Source organism: Colias philodice, chromosome 12, assembly GCF_061535455.1.
Source record: "Colias philodice isolate Cphi_HAF_F1 chromosome 12, ilColPhil1 Martin Lab GWU primary, whole genome shotgun sequence".
Taxonomy (NCBI): Eukaryota; Metazoa; Arthropoda; class Insecta; order Lepidoptera; family Pieridae; genus Colias; species Colias philodice.
Window position 1 is genome coordinate 11,764,524 of NC_143097.1, and position 17,952 is coordinate 11,782,475.

Consider the following 17,952-nt stretch of genomic DNA (forward strand, 5'->3'; position numbering starts at 1 on the left):
GCAACTTGTGACCGGTACCGATAGATTGCTCATAATTAGTTCTATCATTGATAAAAAAACCAGATTCCACCATGGAGGCGTTTAGGAGGTATTGAATTTTATTAGGGTAGTTACGATACATGAACTTTTTAACTAACTACCCTAATAAAATTCAATTCCCCGTAAACGCCTCCATGGTGGAATCTGGTATTTTTATCAATGATAGACCTAATTATGAGCAATCTATCTGTACCGATCACAAGTTGCACTTTTGAGCTTTTTGGAAGAAAAAAAATAAAAAGTTCATGAATCGTAACTACCCTGATAAAATTCAATTCCCCGTAAACGCCTCCGTGGTGGAATCTGGTATTTTTAGCAATGATAGACCTAATTATGAGCAATCTATCTGTACCGGTCACAAGTTGCACTTTTGAGTTTTTTGGAAGAAAAAAATAAAAAGATCAAGTTCAGTAACTCAAACTACCATAATATAATATTTTGACAATCGATTCCTCCTAAAGGCTTCCATGGAGGTATGTGTTTATTTTACCAATTATAGACCTAATTAAGAGCAATCTATCAGTACCGGTCACAAGTTGCACAGTTGAGTTTTTTGGAAGAAAGAAATATTTTTTGATCGATTGATGTGGAAATTGTTTGAGCCAAAATCATGTTTTACTGCGTATAACTCAGAAACGGTAGGATATAGGAAAAAATGATTTAGGTACAACTTGTAGATAATTTTATGGCCTTTAAACTTTTCCTTGAAAGTTTTTCTCTAACATGTACCGTTTTTGAGATTTAAGCGAAAAATGAAAAAATGGACCCATTTCCCCCCTCCCCCCACTCCGGGGCTCCTCCTAGTGGCCCGGGGTTTTAGTATGTTTATTACCTAGGGACTCTTGACATGTTTCCGAAGAAACATCTTACGTTACTAACTCACGCATTCTAGACCCCCCTTGGAGGGACTCATTCAATGGACTATAAAGAAATAGAGCACGTAAGAATTATGTATGAGTGGCCTTATCGCATACTACTTACAAGTAGCATGATGCTGCCAATAATATATATTGAAATGTCGTTTGAAAAGCAATCATAAGTAGTCTAAATGGGAATGGAATATTTAATATTATATTTTCGACGTCATTTAACAGCGGCAAAAAAAGTTTGAGGTAGGATAATGTTAAAAATTCGAAGAAAATCCCATCCGCTATTTACTTAATTTTACGTAGGTACTAGGCACACTTGTTATTGATACGCACATATATCGTGGCACATATTAATAGCCAAATATTAAAAGAGCATTATTTTCTAAAACATAAAGTTAAACAAACCTCTCATTCATTATCAAAACTAGCGAGCGAGAGAGGGTCTTTTGAATCTCTTAGCAAAGTCGTGATATAACTAATGAGCAAATAAGCAATTACCATATTTACATTGTAGCCTGTAGGGCTGCAAGTTTCGTGGCTGGTTGACCTCGGGTCCGTTAACCCGGCTCTATGATTACCGCCCCCGCTGACCTCTGCAATTTTTCACACTTGATCTTGTTATTGCTCACGTTCAGCTAACTATCCATCAAATCAGTTAGACTAACTACTGTGGCCAATCGCGGAGTTAATTCAGTGAGAACCGCATTTATTTGCGGGTAAGGGGATATTCAGGTTGTATTTGTGGTGTTTAATGAAACGGAGTGTATGCTGCAATATATTTAGTCAATATTAACAAAGATTTATCTTTCGTATGTACTATATCGGTGTTGTCCTATCTATGTTATATCGTACGCTTGAACAATCCCCCCTTACATAAAATATCTCTCTGTCTACAGATTCGATGATTTGAGTACCAAAAATGTATTTTTTCTACACTTAGAAGTCGTTAAGGTTGTACTTAAACGTATTATTTATTCTGCTTGCCAAAGTATAATGAGAAAACTTTTTATGAGTTACCATTACACCTTTTGAAGACGAGAGCAAATGCTAAATAATATAATTGGAAAAGCACTTAACATACTTTTTAAAACCATCAGCTTAAAAAATTCATTCCTCTGCCATAGATAATTTAAAATTATAATCATGAAGCAGAAAATTTTAATTCTGTGATAAATCAACAAAAATGTAAATAAATTAAATCCAGACGGTTGAATATTCTCGTGAATTATCGTCGTCTAGTAAATAGAAGAAAAAACCTGTAAAGCTGTATATCAAGATAGGTTTTGCATTACAATTCCATAACAAATAAGGTATACAATTAAACGAACCTGAACCCTGAAATTATTTACCTGAATGTTAAAAAAAATATTAGGTATGTATCCTTATTTATTCTGAGAAATGAGAATAATTTATGTCCAAACTCAGTACTGGGCCACTGCGTCCGCGTCATGATGAACGCAGATTAAGGCCGGCTTATTAAGAGACCGCGGAAAAGATTCAAATTTAAAAGCAAACAATGCAATGTTCGGAGAAGCGTTAAAGCTTGCGGTTGATTCAGAGCGTGGAGAAAGTGATGATATCATTTCCCGCGATTATCCACTTGCAGGCGTTTGTCCAGCTCATCGTGGGTAATGTCAGAACGTTTACCAAGATCATCCTAATTCGAAACATTACACGCGATAGGAAAGTGATGAGCCAGTTAACTAGATGTTGAGTTTGTCTCAATCTGATGAATTAGATAAGTAGATAGTAGTGGTAGTAGATTATAAAGATAAGAGTGAAGATAAAAAGAAAGGTGTAAGATACGCGTATTCGTAACCAGAACTTGACCTTCTGTTGGATACAATTAAATAAAAGGAAACAATCTACTCCATCTATTTTATGATAAAACAATTGGTCCCCATAAAAAACTAAAATCACCTTCGTCATCTGAATTAAATTTACGCAATAATGCGTGCTTGTTGTTCAATGTTTAAGGTCACCGGTCGGTTAATTCGAGCTTAATTGTAAAATAAAAGGCGTGTGAAACCGTGGATTCATGTGTCTTGTAACAAAGAGGTCGTAGGAAGTGAATGAAGCAAGGCCGGGACCCGAGGAGGCATTGTGTTCGTTGCCAACACTCGAGATATACATCGATTTTAGGTTATTGTTTTTCTCGAGAGCTTTTGACTAGTCATAGTTATTTCTAAAGTGCATGATGTGTATAGTGCTTCATAGCAACTGCTTATTCATAGCAACAGAGTCAAAATATAGTATGTATTAGAATTTTTTGGCTCTTCGGAAATTGGCATTACAATATTATTACATTACAATATACAATACGATATGAAATCAGAAATGTTAAATTTATTTGTTATGCTAGGTAAAAAAACTTATCAGCTTTAAATAATGTGAACTAATCATTCCGAACCATATTCAACTAAGAGTATCTACATTAATAACATTAGACCCTCCATTCTATATCCTGCACGGATGTGTGCATGTGGTCGGCGGTCGGCGCCAGACGTCGATGAAATCACATCGCAAACAATCAGCGAGGTGGTCGTGAGGTGGCCAATTGAGCCGGACAATTATCTTGTTAACGACCTCGAGACATGTCGCATAATTGCCGATCAGTGATCACGCCATGTCAACGCGAATATGTTGCTATAAAGATAATTAAGGGATCGATTTACTGAAGAAGTGTTCTGAATTAGACGTTAGATCGCTTAATGATAATTTAGGTTATGCGTTCTACGTATTGTACCTAACCAAAATTATCCGCATAAAGGCTTCACAAGTGTAGAAATGAATCAGCTTTGAATAAAACAACCCTTTATTTGTACTTAGGAAGTAAATATACATGCCAGTAATTAAGGTTAATTTAAAGATTAAAACCAGTCATTGTCCAGTATAATCTTCCACACTCGGCCGGTAACTATTAATTAAGGATATGCGTGACAGAGAATGGCTTCTCTATATAATACTGTATAATGATATGATTAGGTAGACTAAAGGTAATCGGGAAATCGGCTCGCGGTGTGCTGAAGCCAGTAAAATGCGGGAGTAAACCTGAGTTGGGTCGATAGTCGATACACATAGCACTGGACTTGTCAAGGTACTATATTTTCGTAAGAATTGTTGTCAGGTGTGATAATAGTAAAGGGAGAGCTGAATAGATATATTACATTTTGGGGCATGATCTGTATTTGTACGTTTGTAATAGGCAAAACTCGGCGCTGGTATTCAGAAGACGTCATTGTCAACCCGTTGTTCGATTTTTTTTTCAAATGTAACTATTATCAGGTAAACAGTAGGTAACTTACATAGACAATATCAAATTGCAGTTCTAAATAGTTTCATTTATGCTAGAGCTGCATAGAGCAGTCGATTAGTCAATTTGAAGTCCATCTAGCAATTAATAAAGATCAATCAAATCGTTATTGATATTTTGTTAGGTCTCGCCTGCCTTCATATGAGTATGTGTATCAAATAAAGTCGATGTCCGGCTGCCGACTTCCGACTGCCGACTCGCTCGTCTCGACGTCTAGTCTACACGATTTTAATATCATTCACTTTAATATACCTTGACGTGGATTCATTTTAGAGAAAGACGTTTTGTTGGAAACTGAAATTCACAATAGTTTGAAAATAAGTAAAATAAACAAAGTACATTGTGCTAATAGTCTATAAGTGAAAATCATGTTCCAGTACTTGAACTGGCTGTACGTGAACGAGTTTTTACAATCTACGCATCTAGGACTTAACTTATAGGCTCGTTTATCGCTGTGGAAAGTCACGCACAACTTAGTTTGCTTCTAAATTAAACTTCAGAAGTTTCACAACTCTATACAACAGTAATTAGGACATCACTTGTAGGAGCCAGAATTTATGTTTAAATTAGCGGTTATCTAAAAGAAGTTTAGAACATTGACAGACAATAGTTGATAAATGGACAGTAGCCATTTCTTATCTAATCTAGAGATAGTGTTGAACTTTTGTAAATCATAGCACACGATACAATATGAAAGTGATATTAGATAACAGGCTTGTGCGATAATATCGAATGTCAGCACGTGACCGATTTACCTCAATACACGGCCCTAATCGGAGTCGGCAGACCATTGTTATTTGCCGATAATCTTGTAAACACAATTCAGCTGATAGGCTCCTATCGAATATTTTATGTCTCATGTTACGGATAATTTGCAAAATAATTTTGCACGTACAACTTTCTTTTTTGTTTGCCTTCCGCTCATTGTTACACCTGAATAGGTTTTGTTTTGCTTTGAATATTTGTATTAAAACAATAACCATCAGCATAACCAGAGTGGCAGAGATGAAAAGCACCCTGAAAACTTTCCGTTTCATAAGCCTTTGTTTGTGCGAAAATATTCCGTTGTGCGAAAAGCTTTGCCTTTGATATAACTCATCGTTTAATCATCAGTTATGTCAAGATTATCGGTAAAATTAATCTCTGGTTGAATTAAACCAATAAGGTTTTCCGAGTGTTGTAAAACTTATAAGTAAGTTCCTGTGAAATAGTGCTTACTTACTCGTTGCTTCCACTAGCGTGTTAATTTTTTTTTCTATGATACATGTCTTATTTTTTCGTTATATAATTCCCGATATAGGCGTAAGGCTCTCAACACATGAACCAGTTCTACAAGGTCATGTTGCTGTGAGATATTTAGTTAAATAGTTTGTTTCTATGCCTACTTTTAATCACGAAATCGGAATTCCCATGATATTGATATATATTACGTTGGTTATCAATTCGATAATTTACTTATTTATTGATGTCCATTTTAAATAGTCCATAGTTTTAAACATTTTAGCATTTTTAACGGACGATGGTGATTTAAGCCTGTCAGCTCACCTGTAACAGTATGACTTCGTTACTACTAATTTAGCATCAGGATTCGTAATAAACAACTTGATTATCAGGTAATGGATCAGGTACCTCACGACGCTTTAAATTGAATTTGGCGCCTGCCACAGGGCATAATTTCATAGATATGAGCACGACTTATTTGAGACAGATTTTCAGTATTAATTCCGAACGTCCTAATATTCTTATTCAGTTTAAAGATACACTTTATAAATTGTTCACATTAAAAAAAACCCTTTACCTACCAAGACATTTACAAATGTACCTGGAAATTAATATCTATATAATTACACGCAACGTATCGAAGTAATTACAAGACGGATAGATAGGTGTGGGTCTGGGCGGTCAGTGACCGGCGACAATCTATCATGTTGATAGGCGATAGCTTTGTAAACACGATCGCTGCTGAGATTTCTTTGTGTCTTTGAGGATGAAGAAAAAATGTGGTAATATACATGTCGAAATGGATTATTATTTTAATCATAATTTTGTTCGAAAAAGATAATAATAATAATCTCCCTTTTAAGGCCGGCTTATAAGTGCCAGAAAAGCTTTTTGCGTACTCCAGCTAAAATATAAACTATAATTTAAAGAAGAGCCATTTTAATAGGCAACATTTGACAGTTCAACAAAATTCTACAACGTAACCTAGTAACGACAACATAGAATAACATGATATTTCTTTCTGTTAGATCTGCACATTTGCTTAACTTTTTTCAATAACGATTACATATTTATAATAATAATGACCGATACAAGTAATTTTAAGATTTCATTTTACTGATGAACCATTCTAAACATAATAAACAATTTCTGAATTGAAGAACTGACGTCGCTACAATTTTGTGTTAATAAACCTTTTTTCTTTTTAAATACCAGAGATGTTACTCTAAAAATCGAGATCTGACATCTAGAATCGAATGCATTGATTACTTGTGAACAAAAATCATCATAAATTAATAAATTCGATTTACAAATGTTTCAAATCCGTATCGATTAATTCACTTTAATCGATGTTTTTAAGCAGGTTACCTCTCTTCGAAGATAAAATTGATAGACGTCAAATGTTGCCTATTAAATTGGCTCGACAATAAATCATCTTCAGTGTAGACGTTGTACGCACGTAGTATGCATAAATACGTGTAGACAGCGTCTCCAGTGAAGCGTTTAATACTTGAATTTTCTCGGACGGATGCCGGTGCATTTTCCAGTCTTTTAACCCAACATCATGAAATTATATTGAGTTTGCATGAAACATCTTTGCTTAGCTATGCATGAGAGAATCGTAGCTTGTTCGCATTTAATATATTTCGTGTTTGACAATGCATATGTTTACTGAGGTACCGAAAAGAACTTTGCTCCCGGAGTTTTGAGGAATATTAGTTGGGATTTTGGGGAGAATGACACGAGTAGTGAGCTCCGTGGATAAAGTGGCGTAAGCGACGTCGAGACGAGTCGAGAGCTGCTTTGTGTTTAGTGCTTACTTAGTGCCTAGCCGTCGAGTGGGATGAGGGATCCTACAGCGTCTTGACCGGCAAGCGATGAATAGCTCGCTTCGGTGCTTCACAGTATCTATGTGCAGATCCTTGAAAACTTTTACGTGCCAATATTCTAGAAGGCTTTGTTTAGAATCTGACGTTTGATACTGAAATAGATTATTAGAGGGTGTAACTTCAGAGTCACAGCATATATTTGAAGTATATTTTCATGGTTTGAATGCTACCGTATTACGACAATTTTAACTATAGAACCTGTATCGATCAAATTGTTTTTACACGCTTTTTATTAGCTTCACCTGTATGTTTGTTTGTAACCGACTTCTTTGGGCGCAATTTTGACCCACTTTAAACGGCCAGATTTCGTTCAAACTTTGTAGATTTATTGAGGACCGATGACAATACACTAATTTGATAAAATAAATAATAGTTAAAAAAATAACGTTTTTTATAGAAAACCGAACTAAAAGCGTGTTTTTTTAGTTTTTTTAAACTATTATTATTTAGTTCAGAAATATGTAACAACTCGGAAGCGGATAACTGTCATTCAAAAAATTTCTTTTTTCAGTATTTTATTACACCGGATCACATACGTGTTCTAGATTTTAGACAATAGTTGTACGTATTAATTACAGCATTGTGTTCTGTGTGTGTGTGTGTGTGTGTACCGCTAGCGACAGTTATCCTTTGTGGGCCCGCGGACCGTGACGGAAGTCGGGTTACCGCAATCATATCGCATGGGATTTACATGTTTCACTTTCTAATGTACTATTAGGGTTGCCGTTGTCAATAATTACTATTGTAATGCTTCTACAACCAAATATTAATCTGTGACGAACTGACGAGCTCATACTGTCATACAGCGTCCTATTCGTCAATAAATTTAGTGTCGAATTTACTGCACTACAATATTATCATTTATTTTATCCACGTAAACGAGAACAGTAAGATTTTCCGTATTCCAACATACTTTTGCTATTTTTCGATTATTTTATTATTTATTCCTCCTGATTGTGTAGGTAACTAAAAAGTTATACAGAATTTTTCAATCGAAAAAACAATAGTGGCGTTCCGCGCTAGTGTATGTCGAAAATTCGTGATTAATATACGTTAAGGGCTTTGAACTGATTTTCTACATAATACAATACTATGAGCTTTGTTATCCAGTACTTTGATCCCATATCTGATATCCAATCACCAGTGTCATAATTCAATATCATTGCGTTAATCCTTAAATCTCTTTTAAACAATGTGTGTTTATTGCGTCTTAGTAAACAATTTTTTGGTAAAGCAATTCTTAAATAGAGTTTATTCTGAAAAAATACTCACGGAAAGTATGGGTCTACTAGCTTCCAATCAACATTCCGTTATAAATTTTGAGATTTATTTAATTATTTTACTTCTATGATAAATTGAAAACGATCTAATTTAAGAATACTTTTAAAGCGGTGGCAGCCCTACTAGATCTATTGTTGGCGTTAATCTCAGTGAAAGCGCACGCGCAGGACCCCGACCGCCCAGTCGCGTGCGCGGTGTGGGTGACCCGACGGCCGCGGTTGTACATTTATTTATTTTTGCATTATCATATATTTTTGAAATGCTTTCATACAATAAAAAAGAAAACTTACATATGATAAAATAAAATTACATACATTTTTTATTGACTGAAAAATCAGAGATACATATAATGATTAAATTTACCACACAAGGCTTTTCATATGACTAACCTTTAGTTTAGCGTTGTTTAAATACCGTGTCTACAACTCTACAATGTACTAATCTTCAAATTTATTAATGTTTGCTTTCTTGCTTTGCTTTGCTTTGCTTTTGCTTTGCTTTGCTTTTTGCTTAATAAAAAACGACGTAGATTTAACATTTATTGTAATAAAATTTGCCAAATGACGAGGATATAAGTCAAGTCTTCCGTTCCAATAGCACATTAACATATATTCACATGTCTCGATAACTTATCGCGGATCCGAAACATTAGTCTGCTTGTGATATCGTTACTCGTTTATCTGATACAGAACTCGAGGGTGTCCCCAATGCCTAATTTAATATTGCAATCTTATCGGAAATTCGCTGTTACCTGCGGTAAATAACGTTTGCTATTTAAATAGTATTTGTTTTAACATCTAAGACCTTCTGATGATTTATTATTCTGTTTCTACGAATGTTAAAATATATTTTCTCATTCTGTTTTCTAATAAAATATTCAACAACTTCACAGTGATGACAAAGAACGTGTGCGTTGAATATTACGAGCGCGGATTAAAATTTTCGTTATAAACGCATATAAAACAGGAAAAAAAGGATCATCCCACGTCCTTGCAAAAGTCCCAAGCTAACAAGCTTGTCTAATGACATACGCCATCACACGCTTCACGTCTTTGGTGAATTTAATATTATCATTTCTTGTATTGAAAAAATAATGCTTTGCTTTACTTTTATAAAATAATTAGAAATATTTGTGTCTGATAATAATTTACCTGCCACAGAAATGGGCTTACGTCAGGAGGTCAAGGAAATCATAAAATTCACATTTTCAAAAGCTTGGTAAATCTATGGACAAAATCGCAATCATCGTTATTCGTTATTGAATCCCCTACCCAGGATTACGAAAACATTGAACAAACAAAAACATCCTTTGCATAATTCGACCATTTATACGCCGAAGAGATGGTGTCCCATTATTTCGGCGTCATTGAGTTGGCAAGTCGGTGTGAGGTTAATTAATAATAATTAGTGATTTCGGTCACCAACACCGGTGGCCTCAGATGATCTCAGATCTCTGTACTATTTACGCCGACGCTTAATTAATTCAATTTCCTCACAAAACATTATCGAAGCGACCCGCCGCATCCTACCAACCCACTTTCTTTGAACGATTATGGTAATGGAACACTAAATTTATCTTTGTGTAAAAGTTCTTCTCTTCAATAGAGACGCGCAGTGAATTCATTTTTAAATGTATACTTACGTTTAAGTTTAAATTTAAGATTTTTTTTCAATCACGCTACGCGCATAGGCGACTTCATGAACGTCCCAATTTCCAAATTACATAGTTCCCAATTCAAGAAGCATGAGATATGTTTTTCCCATTCGAATTACATACAAGTTACTTATCAGTAAACAAGTATTCCCTTTGATAATTTATAATTTCCTAACAAACTCCTACTTTCTAGTAATATAGCAACATTAGAAGTACAAGCAAGTCCGCTATGTGGTAGGTCAAAGGATAGCGGGCTGGGATCGCGCGGCAGTGTAAGTAACGCGGCGCGCGCTGGTCCTTAACCTTGCGCCGACGACTGACCCAATTCAGAGGAGGGTACGGCCACGAACACAGCGACAACTACTTACTAGATATTATATTTTGTTATATAGATTTTTTCCGAAAGCTTTTGGCACGAATTAATGTTAGACATTTATGACGACACAGGAGATGGACTTTTTTTCAAATAAATAAAAGTAACAACTGCTAAAAAATAATTGTTTCCTATAAGTAACTTTCAAAATTAAAGAAATTCAGAAAAATAAATGGCAGTATACCACTGCAATTAATTTTTCTGGTACGCTGTATACTTTTAAATAAATAACAATTTACATTATTCTAAATATTTTGCAATTTTCGTAACCTCAGTATTTCAGTATAAGTTTTGAAATGTTAAAAAGACTGCCAATGCAATATGTTGTATGTATGAGGAATCGCTTCTTTCTTAGCTCCAAGCCAGCGTTGCAAGGAGCTGACATTGATCCCCTTTCCTCGGAGCTGAGTAGCTATACATCTTCTAGCGAATAGAGCCTTTGACCTACATATCGTGTTTATGTTATGTATCTCTTTACAAAAATGTATTCTTTGTTTACTTTTGAAAACTTTCACATCATTGGCTGAAAGACAGTAATATATATAGTTACTGGCTTCAGTGTCGTTTGTTGTATTCTTGAATGATTACAAAATCACAATAAACGTTTCTGTAATATCTAGCTCATCCTCATTCATTGTAGTTGAGCGAAGCACGTGCCACACGCCTAATTGGGAGATGTTATAAGTTGTAAAGGAATGCCAGGCAAGATCAAGGTTACGTAACAAAGGCGGGGTTATATGGTACAGTACGTTATCAGCTTTATTCTTTCCTTTTGCTGGGTATCTGATATACCTTTATCTTATTTCTGGAATCTTTATCTCCTTTCTTGAGACTCTCATGGAAGATTCTGGGCATACACCGATAGACGATACCATGGATGTCGAGTACGGCTGTTATAAAAATTTTCGTCTATGAATCTATTATTGAAGCGTGTATCAGAGTTATTATTAGTGCATGGCGTCAGCAAATTATCGCGCGCCATACGTTAGGTGGCGGGCGAAGGAAGGACTCATTGAATCCACTAATTCGATCACACACACCGTGTGACATCGCGCGACATCTGCCATTGAGATTTATATCCACAGAGGATATCATTAAGACACGCCGCACGGGTCCAGAAGTAATTGCAAGCTTAGTAAACGGAAAGAATACAAGGAAAACTTATATTATAATACCATCACATATCAGCAAAACGTAGATCTCAAGAGTATTTTCGGAATCTTAGTCAAGAATGGAAAAGAACGGTTCTTGATTGAGGAATATACAATTATAATTGCCTACTTACATACAAATTTAATATATTTTATTATGAATGCAATCTAACTGAAAAGCAATATTTTCTAAAACCACCTTTCATGTAAATAAGGTAGGCAAGGTGTTGGAAATAAAATATGCGCCCTAAATCTAGGCAGGATCCCTTGAGGTCGATCTGTTACATTATGTAAGCCGGGCGCCTGGGGTTATACCTACTCTGCTTGCTAAACATTTCTACAGTACGTTCACGTTTTTCCTACATATTGACGGAACAATTGTCAATAGTAAATGTTTCATGAATGAAACATTATCCGACTAGATTACCTCTGATGGATTAAAGTTTTTAAATCAATTAAAATCATGGTAGTGTAATGAAATACATATACATAATTGTCACATGATACTTCGTATCATCACTATCTCCTACTAGGAACCTAGTTTTAATCCATCCCGACCTTTTTGTACCGTATCCAAAAATAACGATAAAACGTAGCGATAAAAGTGACGGGTATGGGTCAGTGCGCGCCCGTGACCGTCACTACTATTTATATTTTGTACGCAAATTATGCGTGCCCCAGATACTACCTTAAAGGGCGCTGTGACCATTAAAAAGTGGGACTAGATAAAGGCCAAAGATAACTATTATGCAATTTGAATGAGGACACTAAACCTTTATTGCTTAGGGAAAGCTCATGAGTAGTGTTGATCTGCAATGTGATTATATAAGCTTATTTAGATAGATCGCCTTATTAGTATCTAGGGCTATATGAATTGTTGTAAACTACTGCTAGCTGCGTCGTTGCTCGACTCTCGAAAGGAAAATAGGACTCCGCGGCTTTTCTTTCTTCAGGAAGTACATACATCTTAAAATTTTATTTGATTTATTTTCTGAGACAAAATTAAAAATAAGTGCATTGTAGTTAATTTCATAAAAATAGATATTTGAGAAATATTTCCGACCGGTATAGTGTGATAATAGATCACTGTAACGATAATGTTACCGGCGGTGGTCTACTCTCACCACATGTGATATCAACTGTCGCATAATATCGGTAACTTATACAAATGGCACTAACTCGGACTAAAACTTTCATTGCTCAACATTCATTGTCTTTTTCCCATACTTTCTGAATACTCAACAAACAAAGTGTTCCTAAAAAAATGAGTAATTCACAAAACATACGCTACGTTAAATAATGTAGCTGTATCTTCTATGAGTTCGAATTGTAAATAAACAAAATGAAACTCCGATACGTCTAAAATAGTGTGTTAACCATAATAACTATAGTTGTTAGAGTAACATAGTCATAAACGGATAGTGCAAATCTGAACACATCCAGTTGCCAGGCGGCAGCGCGATGTCATGTTTTATTTCGGGAGCCACGGAGTCTGACGCGAGCGGTTCCCCACTGTCTCGCTACACGCGCGCTAATCACTGTTACAATGAACCCATTGATTGAGTGTTACTATACGTGTAGCCGAAACGAGCGAGAGATTGCCTAATAAGCGAGAAAAAATCACAAGCTTATCTGCCGTTTTCAGAGTTTTAGGGTCGTGAGATAATACTGATCTTCCTATATTCGTTACTGATTGGTATAACATGCGTATGTTTGATGTAAATGAACCTGACAATAAAGGGTGTGCTTCAGCTGCGATCAGCTCATGACCTAATCTCCCATTGTTTGTGCTTTAGGCAGTCTACTCACGGCTGATTCGCGTTAGTAGTCTTGTTCTAGCCCATGTCCTGCGTCACGGTCCACATGCCGCAAACAATGTGCTGCTAAAGCTGGTATACAAATAGGACGTGACGATCATTTCTGGTGACGTTGACCGACCGACCCATACAATGGGTGATTTACGGTGGCTTCGGGCACAAGTGCACGATTTGATGCTTCCCAGAACACTAGTCAATGGCTGTTTGTTTCCATTCGATTAGATTGTCAATTAAGCTTATCTGAAGATGGCTTCTGGTATACCGATACAATATTTATGTAGATGAGATGGTATTTAAATGGATGTATGAATTCTTTATGGTTTTATAAGATTTATGCATGAGTGAAACACGATTTCTGCCTGCATACAAAGAGTATCATATTTCGAGAATTTTAGGGTTGGTTGGTTTTCCATATATATACTGAGGCAAACCGTCACTCATTTGCGTTCAAAGAGTCTATAGAATTTTGCAAAGTTTTGCACATATCTACAATAGAACATGTTTGCAGGAAGCCGAGCTAAGCACGTGGACGGCGTTCCTGCAGCGCGCGGTGGACGCCACTTATAACACCGAGGTGGTCATCGACAACCTGCACAATATGATTGGTGCGTATCATCCCTAATTAGTTATTTTATCTTAATGACAAAATTCAAGTAACAAGTTAATAGTTTTTTTGGTCGGAGGCGTTATGAAGTTTCCGGTGAATAAGTATGTAGCAGAAATGATGAAGCTCTGAATTTTGTTTCTCACTTTTGTAAATAGTAATTAATTATGAACTATACTTTCCGTATTAAATAAAAGGGTATTCATTGCTATAGATAACATAATAGAGCCTTATACAAAAGTGACTTAAATAATTGGAAAAGTTACCACTGTCTACAAAAAGGTTACACGATTTATTCAATAATATAAGGTAAAAATTTTGTTTTTATTATACCAACCATCGATACAGGTTATTTGTTGTCAGTAACGATTTCGGTCGCGCAATTTTCAGCGTAGTACCGCAGTGGGCGACCGCACAATAAACAAAAACATACAACCTTTCGCTCTGTGATTTTGAAATACATATTTTATTTTTGGACCACGCATAAAATTTGTTTTTCGAAACTTTTAACACGTTAATAAAATAAATATGAACACGTTTGCGGACGTCGTAATTCATTTTTAAATTTCAGTTATATTTATGTATGTTTTTAATCGTAGCTGAGCAGCGTCGCTGCGTCCGCGAAGTGTCATCTAGTAGTGTGTTCACATCGCTGTGCGGAGCGAGCGAAGGGGAGGGTGCAGGGGATGGTGTTGCGGGGGGTGAGGGTGCTGGGGTCGGGGATGGAGAGGGGGAGGGCGTGACGTCCCCGCGGTCGCCGGTGGAGCGGCGCGCGCTGGCGGCCGCGGCGGCGTGCAGCACGCCCATCCCGCGCAACTAGCGGCGCTCGCTCGCGGCGCTGTGCTGCCGCCCGTACCGCCCGCGACCCGCCACGCTCTAGCGCGCCCGCTTATCGCCGCCGCTCGTCAATATAAACGCTCCTCGATCCAATAACGCATCAAACTATCCCCAGATACAGTGTTCGAGTCGAATGTAGCGCGATATAAATACGTTGTCGCGGCACGTCCGGCGAATAAACCGCGGTGTAAAAATTCAAGGGCGGCCATTTTATTTTATAGTCGAGTGATGGACGTCAATATGTTGCATAATGTACGAAATTATCGATCTATATTGTGCCGGTGCCAAATCGCCGGTCGAGTCGATCGGTGGGCTCGGACGATGTTAATTACGGCGGTTTACATTTATATTGTATTGTATTAATAAAATTGCTCTATTTCGATGTATATAACGCTTTGTTCGAATTTGAATGTATTAAATTTTGTATGTAGTGTATTTTAACAGTAATATAAAAAAACATAATAATGTAAGCAGGAAAGACGTGGGTTTTGTTGTGAACGACGCAACCGTCTCAAGGAAGACAAATCGATCGCGGGACACGTGTGCTTGAGTCGTGATGAAAAATTATACACGTTATATGAAAAATTAGTCGAATAGAAACATAATATAAAAATACTAGCGGCCCGCCCCGGCTTCGCCCGTGGTACATATGAAAAATAGATGTTGGCCGATTCTCAGACTTACCCGATATGCACAGAAAATTTCATGAGAATCGGTCCACCCGTTTCGGAGGAGTATGCAGACTAACATTGTGACACGAGAATTTTATATATAAGATTTGTTTATATCTACGAGCTAAAAGCTTACTCCGTTCAATAATCATTATTTCGATGTCTTATTCGAAAATATAAAATAATAAAATATAATCGATTTGTTTCCTTAAGACGGCGGAAGGTACGCGGTGTGACTACTGCCTTATCGTGTGTTCAATTCGCGCAAACTGCCGAATCTATTGTATCTAGAATCTTATGCATTTATTTTATAAATAACTAAATGATGGGCTCTACATATTTAACAAAATATATGTATTGAAATGGTTACCTAGATTATATCAAAAGTATATTTATATGTTTGACCAAATTGTAATCCACTGAACTCTATAAAATATTAGGGTCAATTATAAAGTGCATCGAAAAATATGTAGAGCCTCCATACTAAAGCCTTATTTTATATTGTATCGCTTAACGACTGAGATCTGTACTCGTATAGTAAGTAGTATATTTAGTATATAATTGTTGTATTCGCTTCTTTACATAGTCTTACTCGTTACTTGCGAGTTATAACACGTAATGCGCGTTTTTTGATATCTTTACAAATTCTAGTGTGGACTCGTCGAGTTTTTGAATAAACGTAGGTTTACAGTATTAATAAGCAATAACTCAAATATGTGTGTATAATAGTGCACAGTGGAATATGTATTGTATGATTTCTTGACATGGTAAAAATATATTGATATAATGTAACTACATAGTTAAATTAAATTTACACATGATTATTTATTAATTCTGTTTTATACATCCAAGCTAGTAAAGAACTTAAGTCTTAACTGAAATTGATAGTTTTGATTTAATGGCATTCAAATGCTTTATAAATATAAATTTATAAAGAATAGAAAAAATTCGATCACGAGGCGGGACTCGAACCCGCATCCTTTCGCGCCATTCCGGGGCGGATGCCTGACCAACTCGGCCACTCGTGAGTTCGTGACCCGCCAGAGCGATCGAATTTAGTCTATTCTTTCAGTTTTTTATGTGTCTAAGGGACACACCGCGCGCCATCTATCGAGATGATTAACAACCACCTCAAGTCTTAACTGAAAGAATATTCCAGTTGTAAGTAAAAATAATTCAATTGGTAATAATTTGTCTTTGCATTCTCAGACATAATAACATAACAAATACGCTAATAGTGTGTTCTATCACAGCATTCACTAAATCTCTCGAAACTACTTCATGCATTATATCTGACACATGTTCATTGTTCAATTCGGAATGTCTTACTTTGTTTATCAAACCTTAACATTTATTTATTCAATTAGACTTATTCTGTTGGTTTAATGCTCTAAAGTCTATCAGCCGTACAAATAAAAACTTGCTTATTCAAACCTTATGCAATGCATAGATATGATAAGAATAAATAAAGAATATGGATGTCATAATTTCTTACAAATAAATTTGGAATAACGTCGATGTATCTATGCTCACGCTATGCAATAGGCGCGAAGCGGCAACGTCGCAATTCATTCACAAAATTATGAAAAACATTGAAATTGTCTACGGTTAAGGGCTTGGTCTAGTAGTGCAAACAAATGCATCCTGTCATCCTATATGTAAATAATACAAATGTACTAAGGGAAAGTTGCTCCACTTAATTTTTAAAAATTAAATCATTCGTATAATTTAATATTCGTAATAAGTACCAAAAATGACAATTTGAAACAATTTTCGTGAAAATTACACCGGGTGATTTTTTTTTATCAGTACACAAAATTTGCGAATACTTTCTATTGATATCTTCAACTTCATGTTTATATAACTGATCAACTTTTACAAAGAAATTTGGACGAAATATAAAAAAAATAAGCTTTCCATACAAAATGCATAACTCTAAAACGGATAAACAAATTTTGTATTTAATAAAAAAAATGTACATAATGTTTGTGTTAAAAAATTATAAAATAGAAAAATACGCAAATGAAAACAAAAGATATTTATTTCTGACTAGCTTCCGCCCGCGACTCCGTCCGCGCGGATGTCAGTCTTCGCGTCTTCTACAGATTTATTATATTATGTATAATATATAGATTTATATTGATAAACCTAATAAATCTTTTGCTAGCATTCTGATGCTTTATCGGTTGCACTGGATTTATCTCTTTTTTTTCAATCGCTTGAATGATATAGG

General features: G+C 35.9%; 1 protein-coding gene and 1 non-coding gene across 2 annotated transcripts in view; one reads left to right on the forward strand and one right to left on the reverse strand.

Moving 5' to 3' along the window:
• Window positions 1–16,845, forward strand: part of LOC149484300 (uncharacterized) — a 37,290-nt gene extending 20,445 nt beyond the window's left edge. Inside the window, exons 3-4 of the mRNA XM_089701887.1 lie at window positions 14,116–14,212; window positions 14,811–16,845. Of these exons, the coding sequence (XP_089558013.1) occupies window positions 14,116–14,212; window positions 14,811–15,031 (318 nt within the window). The 3' untranslated portion in view covers window positions 15,032–16,845. The remainder of the gene's footprint in view (window positions 1–14,115; window positions 14,213–14,810) is intronic.
• On the reverse strand, window positions 16,671–16,747 carry TRNAP-CGG (transfer RNA proline (anticodon CGG)). The gene is given in 2 exon segments: window positions 16,671–16,706; window positions 16,711–16,747. It is a non-coding gene; the product is annotated as a tRNA-Pro (tRNA).
• Window positions 16,846–17,952: the final 1,107 nt, after the last annotated feature.